General features: G+C 43.8%; 1 protein-coding gene across 1 annotated transcript; it reads right to left on the bottom strand.

The window, feature by feature from the left end:
• Positions 1-3,669: 3,669 nt before the first annotated feature.
• Positions 3,670-5,636, bottom strand: LOC129859355 (BOS complex subunit NOMO1-like). The gene is made up of 2 exons (XM_055929074.1): positions 4,154-5,636; positions 3,670-3,680 (listed from the first exon to the last, which is right to left on the bottom strand). Exons 1-2 carry the CDS (start codon positions 5,634-5,636, stop codon positions 3,670-3,672), a joined length of 1,494 nt encoding a protein of 497 aa, XP_055785049.1.
• Between the last annotated feature and the right edge of the window lie 12,308 nt (positions 5,637-17,944).

A 17,944-nucleotide genomic window follows, 5' to 3' on the forward strand; every position in this document is an offset into this window, starting at 1 on the left:
GAAGTGCTTTAAAAGGATGGTCATGGTTCACATCAACACCATCATCCCGGAAATACTAGACCCACTCCAATTCGCATACTGCCCTTACAGATCCAAAGATGATGCAATCTCAATCACACTCCACACTGCCCTTTCCCACCTAGGCAAAAGGAACGCCTATGTGAGAATGCTGTTCATTGACTACAGCTCAGCGTTCAACACCATAGTGCCCACAAAGCTCATCACTAAGCTAAGGACCATGGGACTAAAAACCTCCCTCTGCAACTGGATCCTGGACTTCCTGATGGGCCGCCCTCAGGTGGTGAGGGTAGGCAACAACACATCTGCCACGCTGATCCTCAACACCGGGGCCCCTCAGGGGTGCGTGCTTAGTCCCCTCCTGTACTCCCTGTTCACCCACAACTGAGTAGCCAAACACGACTCAACACCATCATTAAGTTTGCTCAGGTAGGCCTGATCACCGACAATGATGAGACAGCCTATAAGGAGGAGGTCAGAGACCGGGCAGTGTTGTGCCAGGACAACAACTTCTCCCTCAATGTGAGCAAGACAAAGGAGCTGATTGTGGACTGCAGGAAAAGGCGGGCCGAACAGGCCCCCATTAACATCGCCGAGGCTGTAGTGGAGCGGGTCAAGAGTTTCAAGTTCTTTGGTGTCCAAATCACCAATGAACTATCATGGTCATAACACACCAAGACAGTCGTGAAGAGGGCACGACACATTTTTCCCCTCAGGAGACTGAAAATATTTGGCATGGGTCCCCAGATCCTCAAAGTTCTACAGCTGCACCATCGAGAGCATCCTGACCGGTTGCATCACCGCCTGGCATGGCAACTGCTCGGCATCTGACCGTAAGGCGCTATAGAGGGTAGTGCGAACAGCCCAGTACATCACTGGCGCCAAGCTTCCTACCATCCTGGACCTATATTCTAGGCAGTGTCAAACAAAAAATTGTCAAAGACTCCAGTCACCCAAGTCATAGACTGTTCTCTCTGCTACCGCACGGAAAGCGCTACCGGAGCGCCAAGTCTAGGACCAAAAGGCTCCTTAACAGCTTCCACCCCCAAGCCATAAGACTGCTAAACAATTAATCAAATGGCCACCCGGACAATTTACATTGACCCCCCCCCCCCCCCCCCCCCCCCTTTGTTTTTACACTGCTGCTACTCACTGTTTATTATCTTTGCATAGTCACTTTACCCCTACTTCCATGTACAAAATAACTCGACTAACCTGTACCCCCGAACATTGACTCGGTACCGGTACCTCTTGTATATTGCCTCGTTATTGTTATTTTTTTGTCTTACTTTTTATTTTTTTTTACTATTTTTGCTTCAGTTTATTTAGAAAATATTTTCTTAACTCTTTCTTGAACTGCATTGTTGGTTAAGGGCTTGTAAGTAAGCATTTCACGGTGAGGTCTACACCTGTTGTACTTGGAGCATTTGACAAATACAATTTGATTTGATCATAGATTTTTGCCCAATATGCCTGACATATTACCTCTTTCAATGAGTTTTCCCGTTTTGATAGGCCTAAAGGTTTTTAGGCAAAATAACCCTATCTATGGAAAAAAATCAATGATAGTGTAACGATAGTCTATATCGTCCTCCTCATCGGACGAGGAGAGGCGAGAAGGATCGGACCAATACGCAGAGTGGTTAGTTTCCATAGTGATTTAATATACAACAAAACAATATGCGATACAAAATAACTACCGTGACAGTCCCGTGTGGCAAAAACACTGACACAGGAACAATCACCCACCAACAAACAGTGAACAGCCTACCTTAATATGGTTCTCAATCAGAGGAAACGTAAAACACCTGCCTCTGATTGAGAACCATATCAGGCTAATTGAAAAGAACCCAACATAGAAACACATAACATAGAATGCCCACCCAGCTCACGTCCTGACCAACTAAACAAAGACAAAATATAGGAAATAAGGTCAGGAACGTGACAGATAGCCTATTGTATAAACTCCCGACGTCCTCAGACATGGATGGACATCGAATACTGACTTGTATCAAGGGTGACCTGGCTGAAATAATAAATGTTCTTTCCTTCGCCTGACCTATTTAGCGTGTATATGCTGTTTAATACTACATGAAGGTTATTTGAAATTATGTGCTTGTTACAGTCATCTTTTCATATTGTTTATTAAAATACTTTTTTAAATTCAAAACATATGGTTTGGTTTCAATACTTCAATACAAAACCAAATGGTAGGTCCAGGTAGTCAAAAAATAGATGGGTGTTGGCTAAATTGAGATTTTAATTAATGGAGCTAATTTGGAGTGGCAGTTTTTTTTCCTGAGAGTGAAGAGTGGTTTTTAGTGGAACTGTTGGAAAGGACATGGTGCCGGGAGCAGCAAGCATCACTCAGTGACTGATGAGCGGGATTTCAGACGGCTCAGCTCCACTCACATACTCTGATTCACCTTGCCTCCATATTTTTTTATTTTAGTGACCTACCCTTTTCTAATCTCGATGTGGCATGTGGCCCACTAGATAACCAATTGAAAAGAAATGAAAGTAATACTCATCACTATGCAATTAAGAGGGTCTTCACACTGACTAGACTTTTCACAAAAATACCCTCGGCTACACATTATTACTGCAATGTAGACTTGCGAACTTCTCAAGTCTCGACCACTACCTCTGGAGGTAGCGCGTGCCACTAGCCCGACAGTTACCCCCCTCTAAGCAGCGCAGTGTATTATCTTGTTGAGCCAACACTGTTACAGTAAAAAATGTATTGGCTGAGCAATTTCACAGCTAAAATGTCTTCTTTTTTATACTAGTTTTATATAATTTTTACCAGAAATTTGAGTGTCAGTCTTGTTGTGAAGGGTCATGGCAGCCCAACAGGACTCCAATTGCTTCCAATTACCATAGGCCACGCCAAGCGGTTAAGAGCGGTGGGCCAGTAAACAAAAGGTTGCTGGTTTGAATCCCCAAGCTGGCAAGGTGGAAAAGTCTGCCGTTCTGCCCTTGAGCAAGGCAGTTAACCCCCAAAAACAACTGCCCCCTGGGTGCTGATGAAGTGGACATTGATTAAGGCAGCCCCCCACACCTCTGATTCAGAGGGGTTGGGTTAAATGCGGAAGACACATTTTTGTTGAATTAATTCAGTTGTGCAACTGACTAGGCATCCCCTTTCCATTCACACCTGTTCCCACTCCCTTAATCACCTCTCTTGCCTTTTTCAAACCTCTGTTTCCCCATACAAGCAGCATGCTTCTCTCTGAGCACTAGTTCACTACTTTGTCACGTCTTCACCTTTATGTTGATGTGTTCCTAATGTTTTCCCTTTTGTATCTCCCTTCCAGACCACCACATCTTTCATATCACACCCAGAGGCCTTACTAGCCCAACTCCTAACCTCCATATTCAACTCCATCCAAACCTTCGCCCCATGTGCCTCTGTATTGTATAATACAGTGCCTTGCAAAAGTATTCATCCCCCTTGGAGTTTTTCCTATTTTGTTGCACTACAACCTGTAATTTAAATGGATTTTTATTTGGATTTCATGAAATGGATATACCTAAAATAGTCCAAATTGGCGAAGTGAAAAAAAAAAAAACTTGTTTCAAAAAATTCTAAAAAATAAAAAACTGAAAAGTGGTGCGTGCATATGTATTCACCCTTTTGCTAAGAAGCGCCTAAATAAGATCTGGTGCAACCAATTACCTTCAGAAGTCACATAATTAGTTAAATAAAGTTCACCTCTGTGCAATCCAAGTGTCACATGATCTGTCAAATGATCTCAGTATATATACACCTGTTCTGAAAGGCCCCAGAGTCTGCAACACCACTAAGCAAGGGGCACCACCAAGCAAGTGGCACCATGAAGAACAAGGAGATCTCCAAACAGGTCAGGGAAAAAGTTGTGGAGAATTACAGATCGGGGTTGGGTTATAAAAAAATATCAGAAACTTTGAATATCCCACAGAGCACCATTAAATCCATTATTAAAAAATGGAAAGAATATAGCATCACAACAAACCTGCCAAGAGAGGGCCGCCCACCAAAACTCACAGACCAGGCAAGGAGGGCATTAATCAGAGCGGCAACAAAGAGACCAAAGATAACCCTGAAGGAGCTGCAAAAGTCCACAGCGGAGATTGGCGTATCTGTCCATAGGACCACTTTTTATGTCGGTGCTCCCAACCTCTATGGAGCGGTGCTGAGGCAGGGCTCTCTCGATGTGGTCGTTGCCCTGTGCTCTCAGCTGGATCAGGTATCTACAGCCAGGCAGCAGGCCCCTGAGCCTGAAGCGTCCCTCCTCGTCTGTGACCGTGTCCTCGCTGTAGATACTACACTCTGCCTGTCCCACTGCCTCCACTGACACGTCCCTCTCAGCATCTCCACTCAGGGACTGAGCTGCCCAGTAGCAGCTGTATGCTGTTTTAAATCCGGTGATGTCGATGCTGAGGTTCTGTCCCTCCTCTACGGTGATCATCTGAGAGGCTGGCTCAAACCTGAACTCCTTCATCATGGGCTTGAAGTAGTACTGACCCGGGCTCAAGTTGTTGAAGGTAAGGACACCAGTGTCCTGGGTGAGCAGGTTGGATCTGAACGATCCTCCACTCAGAGACAGCAGGACTCCAGACAGAGCGTGACCATCCTCTGACTTGATCTTGAAGGTGACTCCAGCCAGGGCGAAGGCCTTGAAGTCTCCCTGGGTTCCCTCCACAATGCTGAGGATGAAGCCCTCCTTACTGGCACTGACGTCATAGTGACGGTCACTGTGCAGGGGACCGACACTGTAAGCCCCGTTCTCGTTGGTGACGACGGTGAGGAGGGGGGCCTTGGCTCCTCTCTCGGTGATGGAGATCTCGACCCCCTGCAGCTCTGGAGTCACCTGGCCCTCCAGGAACAGACCAGCGCGCCCCGCAATGTCCACCACACGCCCTGGACAAGACTCTCCAGTGATAGTAGCCTCAATCTCCGGCGGATAGAAGAGAAGCTCCTTGGAGGAGGGAGTCACAGTGATCCTCTCCCCAGCCCTGGCCCAGTAAGAAAATTCGTAGTGAAAGGGGCTGGTGAGCTCATCAGCTCTCTCTTGGATGGGGGGCTGACTGTCACCGCCATCCTCAGCCTCTTGGGCGCGTCTCTCCCTCTCCTGGCGCCGCAGCTCGATCTCCTGCAGCTGCTGCTCCTGTCTCTGCTCCTCCAGGCTTCTCAGAGGGCCTAGGACCAGAGCTGGCTCAGACTCTATGGAGGATCTGATGGTGACCGTGACATCCAGGATCTTATCACTGGTGATTAGGCCAGTCATGTGATGTCTCACTGCAGTCAGAGTCAGGATAGTGGGGTCTGACGTGTCGTAGGTATAATAGTCCTGTTCGAATTGGTGGCAAGATCGAGGAGTCACTTTGTACACACCAGGCTTGGAGAGACAGAAGCGGTTGACCCCCTTGGAGAGGTTATAGACGCCAACGTTCTCCGGCTTGCTGCCATCCTGGAAGAACTCCAGGGTGATGGTGTGGGACAGGGAGCAGCGGAGGATGTAGCCTATCTGTCTGAGCTCTACTCCCAGCACGTCAGAGTCCAGCACCTCCACCTCCACTGACTTGAGCTTCCAGCACCACTCCTCATGGGAGAACTTCTTTGAGGAAAAGATCATGATCATTGGAAAGCAAATTACGGATTCCTCTTTAAATCTGCGTATTCCTCCAAAGCTCAGTTGTCCTGAGTCTGCACAACTCTGCCAGGACCTAGGATCAAGGGAGACACTCAAGTTTAAAAAAATACTATATCTCTTGACACATTGATGAAAATAATCATGGCCTCTAAACCTAAAAGCTGCATACTGGACCCTATTCCAACTAAACTACTGAAAGAGCTACTTCCTGGGCTTGGCCCTCCTATGTTTAACATAATACATGGCTCTCTATCCACCGGATGTGTAACAAACTCACTAAAAGCGGCAGTAATAAAGCCTCTCTTGAAAAAGCCAAACCTTAACCCAGAAAATATAAAAAAACTATGGGCCTAAATCGAATCTCCCATTCCACTCAAAACAAATGTAGAAGGTGTTGTGCAGCAACTCACTGCCTTCCTGAAGACAAACAATGTATACGAAACGCTTCAGTCTGGTTAAAGACCCCATCATAGCACTGAGACTGCACTTGTGAAGGTGGTAAATGACCCTTTAATGGCATCAGACCGAGGCTCTGCATCTGTCCTCGTGCTCCTAGATATTCGTGCTGCTTTTGATACCATCGATCACCACCTTCTTTTGGAGAGATTGGAAACTCATTGGTCTACACAGACAAGTTCTGACCTCGTTTAGATCTTATCTGTCGGAAAGATATCAGTTTGTCTCTGTAGATGGTTTGTCCTCTGAGAAATCAACTGTAAATGTCAGTCTTCCTCAAGGCTCCGTTTTAGGACCACTATTGTTTTCTCTATATATTTTACCTCTAAGTGAAAACATTATGTTTCTGAATGACAACTTTCCCTGCTATGCGGAAGAAACACAGCTGTACATTTCGATGAAACATGGTGAAGCCCCAAAATTGCCCTACCTGGAAGCCTGTGTTTCAGACATAAGGAAGTGGATTGCGGAAAATGTTCTACTTTTAAACTCGGACAAAACAGAGATGCTAGTTCTAGGTCCCAAGAAACAAAGAGATCTTCTGTTGGATCTGACAATTCATCTTGATGGTTGTACAGTCGTCTCAAATAAAACTGTGAAGGACCTCAGCGTTTCTCTGGACCCTTCTCTCTCTTTTGACAAACATATATCAAGACTGTTTCAAGGACAGCTTTTTTCCATCTACATAACATTGCAAAAATCTGAAACTTTGTGTCCAAAGATTATGCAGAAAAATGTATCCATGCTTTTGTCACTTCTAAGTTAGACTACTGCAACCCTCTACTTTCCGGCTACCCGGATAAAGCAATAAATAATCTTCAGTTAGTGCTAAACACGGCTGCTAGAATCTTGACTAGAACCAAAGACTGTGATCATATTACTCCAATGCTAGCCTCTACACTGGCTTCCTTAAGGCAAGGGCTGATTTGAAGGTTTTACTGCTAACCTACAAAGCATTACATGGGCTTGCTCCTACCTATCTTTACGATTTGGTCCTGCCGTACATAAGTACGCTACGGTCAAAAGACACAGACCTCCTTACTGTCCCTAGAACTTCTAAGCAAACAGCTGGAGGCAGGGCTTTCTCCTATAGAGCTCAATTTTTATGGAATGGTCTGCCTATCCATGTGTCATGACGTTGGGTTGGGGGTAGGTTTACGACAGTCATAAATACCTCTTTCCCCCTTTTTCTCTCTCCCCACTATAACTGATGTGACATAAGGAAACCCATGGGTTAACATAGAGATTCTGGGTAACATCAGAAGTTGGGGGAAATGAACTATATTCTGGTAATCCAACCAACTGTACATATGCGGTGGTACTTAAGGTATATTATGTCAGTTCGGTTGCCCTCTGACACATTCTCATCAATGATAGAATGACATAAACGCTACTGTGAAAAGTCTAAACGTCAGAGGTATCGGATTCACATGGAATTGTTGTTTAATTCAAATGTTTGAATATGACATTGTTTGTGAAGAGGTGAAATGTAATTTTACCTTCCAAATGAGAGATCTGTGTTTTCATAAATTTGGCTTCTGCTCAACCAGGGGCCCGCCCCTGTGAAGAGACCTGGGTAATAAACCTTTCAGACACACCCCTCTCCTCCACTATAAAAGCCATTTTCCCAGAAGATAACTTCCTGTTCCGGGTACTCTAGGATGACGATCCAGTGTCAGAATGGTTCAGATAATCACTATAGATGAAGCCAACATCAGCATGGACTTTGATTGTGAATGAGACATTCTTCAAAGGACAGAGGACTCGGGTGATGACACGGGCCATCTACCACCAACCTACTGAAGCGCAGCTCAGAGTAAATATTGATTGCATTTTCCTCTTCAAATGGGCGGTAATTTAGAATGCATAAGATACTGTATTTACGATAGCACAGCTCGCCTATGTCAAGTCTCCCGCTCTTTTACTAGGACTCCCCCCCCTTTCCTTTGTGTAACAAGCTGTCATATCGATTCTGCCCGCTAGGGACGTTTTTCTGTATGTCGTAATTTGTGATCAAGTTATGATTTAATTGTGTATGTGTGTTTCTGTGTGATTAGTTAGGTATTTAGTAAATAAATAATTAAACCCAATTTTGTATTGCTGATTCAACTTGTTAGCCAGGATTCTTGCAGATAATCAAGGACTTACAACTTTCAGATGACTGAATAAAATGACGATTAATGTGACTGCTATTTAGTAAAATATTACTAAATCTTTAAGAGTTTATTCGAAAGATAACAGCTCTATAAATATTATTTTGTGGTGTCCCTCTCTAGTTAATTCATATTTACATGATTAGTTCAATCAGGTAATATTAATTACGGAGAAATTATTTTATAGAATAGTATGTCATATCAATTAATCTGGCATAGTCAAAGACACGACACATGTGAGAGACGCAGACTCGGTCTCAACCTTTAAGTCTTTATTGAAGACTCATCTCTTCAGTAGGTCCTATGATTGAGTGTAGTCTGGCCCAGGAGTGTGAAGGTGAACAGAAAGGCACTTTAGCAATGAACCACCTTGCGGTCTCTGCCTGGCCGTTTCCCATCTCTCCACTGGGATTCTCTGCCTCTAACCCTATTACAGGGGCTGAGACACTGGCGTACTGGTGCTCTTCCATGCCATCCCTAGGAGGGGTGCGTCACTTGAGTGGGTTGAGTCACTGACTTGATCTTCTTGTCCGGGTTGGCGCCCCCCCTTGGGTTGTGCCGTGGGGGAGATCTTCGTGGGCTATACGTGCTACCTGTCCCAGACCTGATGTTTTCAACTTTCTAGAGACAGCAGGAGCGGTAGAGATACTCTGAATGATCGGCTATGAAAAGCCAACTGACATTTACTCCTGAGGTGCTGACCTGTTGCACCCTCTACAACCACGATGAGTATTATTATTTGACCCTGCTGGTCATCTATGAACATTTGAACATCTTGGCCATGTTCTGTTATAATCTCCACCCGGCACAGCCAGAAGAGGACTGGCCACCCCTCATAGCCTGGTTCCTCTCTTGGTTTCTTCCTAGGTTCTGGCCTTTCTAGGGAGTTTTTCCTAGTCACCGTGCTTCTACATCTACATTGCTTGCTGTTTGGGGTTTTAGGCTGGGTTTCTGTACAGCACTTTGTGATATCAGCTGATGTAAGAAGGGCTTCATAAGTACATTTGATTGATTGAATGAATTTATCAACATGTATTGATCACATCTTTACTAATGCTGCAGAAAACCTGGGCCTAATATAGTGTATAAGAAGTCATAAAATAAGTTTTGTAGTGATTCCTATGTTGATGATGTAAATCATATTTTCTGGTATGTGGTGTGTAATGAGGAGGCATCAGGGCACACAATTAATGTGTTGTGAAATCTGTTGTGAATGTTTTGTAATGTTTAAAAAATTGCACAACTGCCTTAATTTTGCTGGACCCCAGGAAGAGTAGCTGCTACCTTGGCAGCATCTAATGGGCATCCATAATAAATACAAATAGGGAAGGACCTTCAACAAGCATGGCATTTACACAAATGACTGATGATTGCCTGAGAGAAATTGATGAGAAAATGTTTGTTGGAGCTGTTTTGTTAGACTTCAGTGTGGCTTTTGACATTGTCGATCATAGTCTGCTGCTGGAAAAAGGTATTTGTAATGGCTTTACACCCCCTGCTATACTGTGGATAAAGAGTTACCTGTCTAACAGAACACAGACGGTGTTCTTTAATGGAAGCCTCTCAAACATAATCCAGGTAGAATCAAGAATTCCCCAGGGCAGCTGTCTAGGCCCCTTACTTGTTTCAATCTTTGCTAATGACACGCCACTGGCTATGTACTGTATGCGGATGACTCAGCACTATACACGTCAGCTACTACAGAGAGTGAAATCACTCCAACACTTAAACAAAGAGCTGCAGTTAGTTTCAGAATGGGTGGCAAGGAATAAATTAGTCCTAAATATTTCAAACACTAAAAGCATTGTATTTGGGACAAATCATTCACTGAACCCTAAACCTCAACTAAATATTGTATTGAATAATGTGGAAATTAAGCAAGTTGAGGTGACTAAAATGCTTGGAGTAACCCTGGATTGTAAATTGTCACGGTCAAAACATGTTGATACAACAGTAGCTAAGATGGGGAGAAGTCTGTCCATAATAAAGCGCTGCTCTGCCTTCTTAACAGTACTATCAACAAAGCAGGTCCTACAGGCCATAGTTTTCTCACACCTGGACTACTGTTCAGTTGTGGGGTCAGGTGCCACAAACAGGGACTTAGGAAAATTACAATTGTTTCAGAACAGGGCAGCACGGCTGGCCCTTAAATGTACACAGAGAGCTAACATGAATAATATGCATGTCAATCTCTCATGCCTCAAGTTGGAGGAGATATAGACTTCATCAGCACTTGTTTTTGTAAGAAGTGTTGACACGCTGAATGCACAGAGCTGTGCGTTTAAACTGTGATCACACAGCTCGGACACCCATGCATAACCCACAAGACATACCATCAGATGTCTCTTCACAATCCCCAAGTCCAGAACAGACTATGGGAGGCACACAGTACTACATAGAGCCCTCACTACATGGAACTCTATTCCACATCAGGTAACTGATGCAAGCAGTAGAATCAGATTTTTAAAAACAGATAAAAATACACCCTATGAAACAGCGGGGACTGTGAAGAGACACACGCATAGGTACAGACACACACACGCACTCTACACACACGTACTGTACATTGTAATATTTTTGTATAGTGGTATTATACATTTTATATTGTAGATATGTAGTGGTGTAATAATGTTATATGATGTACTGTTTTATCTTTTGTTTTATGTGTGATGTAAGTGCATTAATGTGTTTGGACCCCAGGAAGAGTATCTGCTGCTTTGGCAGCAGCTAATGGGGATCCTCAATAAATACAAATATAAAATCCTCACTGCATTCTGATCAATGTGCCATGATGGCAGCAAAAGTTCTGAACCTAACATAGCTCTTGTCCTTTCAAGCCTGTTACATTCTGAAATTGTCAGCGGAAATTTAAATCTCAACTGTTGTTTTTTTTGCTTGGCTGCATTGAGCCACTGACATCAGCGAATTATCAATGTTTTCAGTCTCAATTAGCATTTTACCTCATAATGACTTCTATGATATTAATCATATGAATCCTGGTTTGTTCTAAGAACTTTAATTTGCTAGTGTAGGCCTAAATGCTCCTTTCTAGCAATGGTTCAGCTAAACGCCAGCATATTGTGAGGATGCAGGACTTGTGTTTATCTAGCTAATGTTACCTAGCAGTGTAGCCTATTTTATATTATGTACAGTATGATAACGTTACATTAAATTCATATAGTGGCTTGCGAAAGTATTCCTCTCCTTTCGCATTTTCCTATTTTGTGGCTTTAGAACCTGGAATTAAAATTGATTTTTGGGGGGTTTGTATCATTTGATTTACACAACACGCCTACCACTTTGAAGATGAAAAATATTTTTTCTTGTGAAACAAACAAGAAATAACACAAAAAACAGACAACTTGAACGTGCATAACTATTCACCCACCAAAATCAATACATTGTAGAGCCACCTTTTGCAGCAATTACAGCTATAAGTCTATTTTTTAATTTCACTTCACCAATTTGGACAAAATAGGAAAAACTCCAAGGGGATGAATACTTTTGCAAGGCACTGTATTTGTAATGGAGGGGTAAATGTTCATTGATATGCTAATGTTACTTGATCATGAAGCATGCTAGCTAGCTGGAGTTAGATGTGGATTGTCAGCTAATTTAATATGTACGGACGAGAAAATAAACCCTTTAATTATCTGCCCATACTTGTGAATTGTTGCATTATTCAAGAGTAATATGGTTTGGTTGCATTCAATAGTGTAATACGTTTTAGAAGAAAAGTTGCTCTGATTGTTAAATAGTTTGTGCTTACAGGCTAGTGTGGCTACTGTGATATTTACGGTCAATTTGAGCTGCGGACCAAGACTGTTGTGTTGCCAGCCACAACAAAAGGTAAGACAAGGTTGTAATTTGAATTGAAATGTAGAAATCTCTGGCCTTATTCCCAATACGAGATATGAAGGAATCTGAGGAGTGGGGTGTCGAAAGCGATTTCTACATTTCAATTCACATTACATCTTTGCCTTACATTTTGTTGTGCCTGGTAACGCAACATTCTTAATCCGCAGCTCAAACTGGCCATAAATATTACAATAGCCACTAGCCAATAAGCACAAATTATTCAACAATGAAATAGTTGTTCTAAAACATATTACACTATTAAATAATGCCAGCAAACCATATTACTCTTGAATAATGCAAGAATTCAGAAGCATGTACAGTGCCTTCAGAAAGTATTCACACCCCTAGACTTTTTCCACATTTTGCCGTTTGTCACTGGCCTATAATGTCAAAGTGGAAGGATGTTTTTAGAATTTTTTACAAATCAGGTTCAAATGTAAATCTGAAATGTCTTGAGTCAAGTATTCAACCCCTTTGTTATGGCAAACCTAAATAAGTTCAGGAGTAAACATTTGCTTAGCAAGTCAGAGATGACTACCTCATCTCTGTACCCCACACATACAATTATCTGTAAGGTTCCTCGGTTGAGCAGTGAATTTAAAACGCAGATTCAACTACAAAGACCAGGTTTTTTTCCCAATGCCTTGCAAAGAAGGGCACCTATTGGTAGATGGAAAAAAACAGACATTGAATATCCCTTTGAGCATGGTGAAGTTATTAATTACACTTTGGATAGTGTATCAATACACCCAGTCACTACAAAGATAGAGGCATCTGTTTACGAAGTCTAGTTGATAGGTAATCGACTAGCTGGGCTGTTCCCAGGACCCCGTATGTAGGGACTTTTACAATGCTTGAACATAGCTATTGAACTTGACATTTGTGTCTGTCAACATCCAGTCAACATCCTCTCTTCTCAGGCTCTACATGTGAACGCCTGGGACTGATGCAGTGCAATGTACCAAATTACCTGCAAATCGTGGAGCATGTCCAGCATGGGCCCCTGTCCAAAGAACAACTACTCAGCAGATATGACGATGTATTCAACGGGTCTGTTGAATCAGTACCTGGGGAGGTACACGTTGAATTGGATGAGAGCGTCACTGCATTCCAGTGTGCTCCTCGCAATGTGCCCATTGCAATGAAGGCCCAGCTGTGAAGGCCCAACGGGACAAGTATGAGGCTGATGGCCACATGACATCTGTGACTGAACCGACTGACTGGATCAGCAATATGGTCATAGTGAAAAAGCCAGAGAAGATGATGGTCTGCATCGACCCAAAGCATCTGAACCAAGCACTGAAATACTCCCACAACATCATACCGACACTGGAGGATGTCATCTACAAGCTTCCCAAGACCAGGATTTTCCCATTGATGGACACCCGAGATGCATTCCTGCAATGCAAGCTGGACGAAGCAAGCAGCTTCATGACTACATTCTGGACACCCTGGGGTCGGAAACGCTGGCTCAAACTCCCGTTTGGTGTGTCTGAGGCGCCTGAGGTATACCAACGCCAGCAGTATGAGTTACTTGCTGGACGTAAGGGCATTGAACCTATAGCTGATGATGTCCTGATCGTAGGCTGTGGTGACACAGACAAAGAAGCAGAACGTGACCACGATGTCAAGCTCCTAGCACTGATGGAGCACTGCCGATCAGTTCAAGATGAAAGATGCTCACTTCCATGGCCACATTCTCTTGGCCAAAGGCCTGAAGCCGGACCCAGATCAGAGCGATCCTCGACATGCCAAATCCGTCTGATGCAAAAGGAGTGCAGCGTCTCATCGGCTTTGCAAACTATCTTGCAAAGTTCATGCCACACCTATCAGCAGTCTATGAGCCTCTGCGCTGGCTGCTGGAAAAAAGACACACCATGGCACTGGCTACCCAAACACGAGGCAGTGGTGCAGGAGATGAATTCTATGGCTTCATCCATGCCAGTGTTGCACTACTACAACGCTACGAATCCTGTCACAATCCAGAGCGACTCCAGCCAAAGTGGACTTGGATGCTGCCTTACGCAGGAAGGCCAGCCCGTTGCGTTTGCCTCGAGAGCGCTCACCCCCACCGAACAAACCTATGCACAAATTGAGAAAGAGTGCCTCAGCATCGTCTTCTCCTGCCAGCACTTCCATCACTACTTATATGGTCGAGAGCTGGTCACCGCTGAAACTGACCACAAACCACTCATTGCCATATCCAGTAAACCTCTCCTCAACGTGCCCAATAGGCTTCAAAGTGTGCTCCTGATTCTACAAAACTACAGCCTGAAGGTCGTCTACAAGCCAGGACCAGAGATGTACATCAGCAACACACTAAGCAGGGCAACAGCACAATGTACAGGCAGAAGCACTGCCTATCAGCGGCATGCCATCTGTTCGCTACAGCAGGAACCACAAGATGTTCAACAGATCAATCAGGTGGACTACTTAAAAGTCACAGATCACCGCCTAGCTTAGATCAGGCAACACACTGACAAGGACGAACACCTACAGTCACTGAAGTCCATGGTTCTCAGGCTGGCCGTACCTGAAAGAGGAGACACCTTTCACATTGAGAGAATACTGGACCTTTCAAGATGAGATCAGTGAACAAAATCACATCTTGTTCAGAGGTCAGAAGGTCATGATCCCCAAATCACTACGTCCAGAGATGCTTACCCGCATACACTCCAGTCACGTTGGATGTGACGCATGCCACCGCCAGGCACGCAAAACATTATACTGACCAAACATGCAAGTAGAAATTAAAGACTTTGTCAGCAGCTGTACCACAGGCAACGAGTACACTCATGAACAGCAAAAGAAAACCATGATGTCGCACAAACTTCTCACAAGGGCCTGGCAAATCGTCAGCATGGATTAATGCAGCCACAGACAAAAGGACTAACTTCTCATCGTTGAACACTACTCTGAGTTTTGGGAAATTGAACTGCTCCCTGACTTGTCTGCAGAGACGGTCATAAAGCGCTGCAAGGCGCAGTTTGCAAGGCCACCCTGACAAGGTCATCACGGACAATTGCCCACAATTCACTGCACAGTTCAAGTGTTTTGCCTCAGAATGGGAGTTTGGCCACATGACCTCCTCTTCAAGGCACCCAAAGGCAAGTGGCAAGGTAGAGTCAGTTGTCAAGATTGCAAAAAAACTGTTACGCAAGGCTTACGCAACAACCCCTGGAAAGCCATCTTACAGTGGAGGAACACACCCACCGAAAACACACCCACCGAAAACAGCAGCCCAGCGCAACGCCTTCTGTCCAGACGTCTGAAGACCACCATCCCTGTAGCTAACAAGCTACTTGAGCCCTGCGTCATGGTTGGCATCACTGAAGTATATTGTACAGTCCAAGTGTGCATAGCTCTTAGAGACTTACCCAGAAAGGCTCCCAGCTGATTGATAAACAAAAGGTTAATCATGGTCATGAAAATGACTTAGGTAATAAGTATTTTATAGCAGGAGCCTTATTCTAACAAACTAACCTGGGGAGTGTTCAGAGCTTATCCAGAACAGTGACTATAGAAATACCCTGTTAAGCCTAGAAAGGACATTGGTACCTAGGCCAGCTCCCCATGAAAAGAGCATCATGCATTTTCTAAAATATACAGTTAACAAAATATCTGCAACACGCAGCCTGTTTTTAACCGCCTGAAGAATCTGCTGATGTTGCTGCTGCGATGAACCTGATAACATAGATGCACATCCTTCTCTAGGGGGTATCCATGATATACTTAAAGGGCCAAGGGCCAAAGTAGGCCTATTGTCTCCCTGATGGAAGATCAGTTGCTCATGGGTCATGGCCTGAGACTGGAAGAATGGCAAATATTGTTTGGTTCATTTAGTGGAGTTAAGGAATGTTGTGCACGCAATGTGGGGTACTTCTGACTAGACAAAATCTAAATGTATTAGGCCCTATTCCCACTACAAGAGATGGAGAGTCTGAGAAGCGGAGTGGCGAAAGAGAGCCTCTTTACACTTAGTACACTTTTCGTAGAAATACCTTGGCTACACATACAGTGCATTCAGAAAGCATTCAGACTTTTTCCACATTTTGTTACGTTAAAGCCTTATTCTAAAATATATTAAATAAATAGTTCCGTCATCAATCTACACACTACCCCATAATCACAAAGCAAAAAACAGGTCATTTTGTTTTGCAAATGTATAAAATAAAATAAACTGAAATATCACATTTTCATAACTATTCAGACCCTTTACTCAGTACTTTGTTGAAGCACCTTTGGCAGCGATTACAGCCTTGAGTCGTCTTGGGTATGACGCTACAAGCTTGGCACACCTGTATTTGGGGAGTTTCTCCCATTCTTCTCTACAGATCGTCTCAAGCTCTGTCAGGTTGGATGGGGAGTGTCGCTGCATAGCTATTTTCAGGTCTCTCAAAAGATGATTGATTGGGTTAAAGTCCGGGCTCTGGCCGGGCCATTCAAGGACATTCAGAGACTTGTCCCAAAGCCACTCCTGCATTGTCTTGGCTGTGTGCTTAGAGTTGTTGTCCTGTTGGAAGGTGAACCTTTGCCAAAGTCCCCACAGCGTGATGATGCTGCCACCACCATGCTTCACCGTAGGGATGGTATTGGCCAGGTGATGAGCGGTGTCTGGTTTCCTCTAGATGTGACGCCTGGCATTCAGAACAGAGATTTCAATCTTGGTGTCATCAGATCAGAGAATCTTGTTTCTCATGGTCTGTCTGGCAACTCTACCATAAAGGCCTGATTGGTGGAGTGCTGCAGCGATGGTTGTCCTTCTGGTAGGTTCTCCCGTCTCCACAGAGGAACTCTGGAGCGCTGTCATCGGGTTCTTGGTTACCTCCCTGACCAAGACCCTTCTCCCCCTTTTGCTCAGTTTGGCCGGGCGGCCAGCTCTAGGAAGAGTATTGGTGGTTCCAGACTTCTTCCATTTAAAAAAAAAGGCCACTGTTCTTCGGGACCTTTAATGCTGCAGAAATCTTTTGGTACCCTTCCACAGATCTGTGCCTCGACACAATCCTGTCTCGGAGCTCTACGGACAATTCTTTCATCCTCATGGCCTGGTTTTTGCTCTGACATGCATTGTCAACTGTAGGACCTTATATAGACAGGTGTGTGCTTTCCAAATCATGTCCAATCAATTGAATTTACCACAGGTGGACTCCAATCAAGTTGTAGAAACATTTTTATTTATTTACTTGATTTGATTATTTATTTAACCTTTATTTAACTCAAGGATGATCAATGGAAACAGGATGCACCTGAGCTCAATTTCGAGTCTTATAGCAAAGGGTCTGAATACTTGTGTAAGTAAGGTATTTCTGCCAGATAATTTTGCCCCCAAAAATGTTAAACCTGTTTTGCTTTGTCATTATGGGGTATTGTGTGCATATTGATGAGACATTTAAAAAAAAATCTGTTCTAGAATAAGGCTCTAACATAACAAAATGTGGAAAAAGTGAAGGGGTCTGAATGGTCTCTGAATGCACTCTATATGTGCTGTACGCAATAGCCTGGGGACGAGGTTACCCAAACATAGACGTTAATGATTTGTCAATCTGAACCAATCATAGACGTCTATGTTTAACACGTTTGGACAGCATAGTACAGTACATTACAGTACATTACAGAAAATAGAGTGTAGTTCAGTATAGTAAAGAAAATAATAGTTCAGTACAATCCTGTACAGTAGAGTAGAATATAGTAGAGTTATGTGCAGTACACAATAGAGCACACTAGATATGAGTACACTACAATGTAGTGTACCTATTTAGGATACATCACCGTGAAGAGAATGAAATTCATATCATTATTGATGCATTTCTGTGTAGTATAGAT

This window comes from Salvelinus fontinalis, chromosome 1, assembly GCF_029448725.1.
Source record: "Salvelinus fontinalis isolate EN_2023a chromosome 1, ASM2944872v1, whole genome shotgun sequence".
In the NCBI taxonomy this organism is placed as follows: domain Eukaryota; kingdom Metazoa; phylum Chordata; class Actinopteri; order Salmoniformes; family Salmonidae; genus Salvelinus; species Salvelinus fontinalis.

Coding starts and splice junctions, on each gene's coding strand:
- LOC129859355 (XM_055929074.1), bottom strand. CDS start 5,636: ATGATCTTTTCCTCAAAGAAGTTCTCCCATGAGGAGTGGTGCTGGAAG.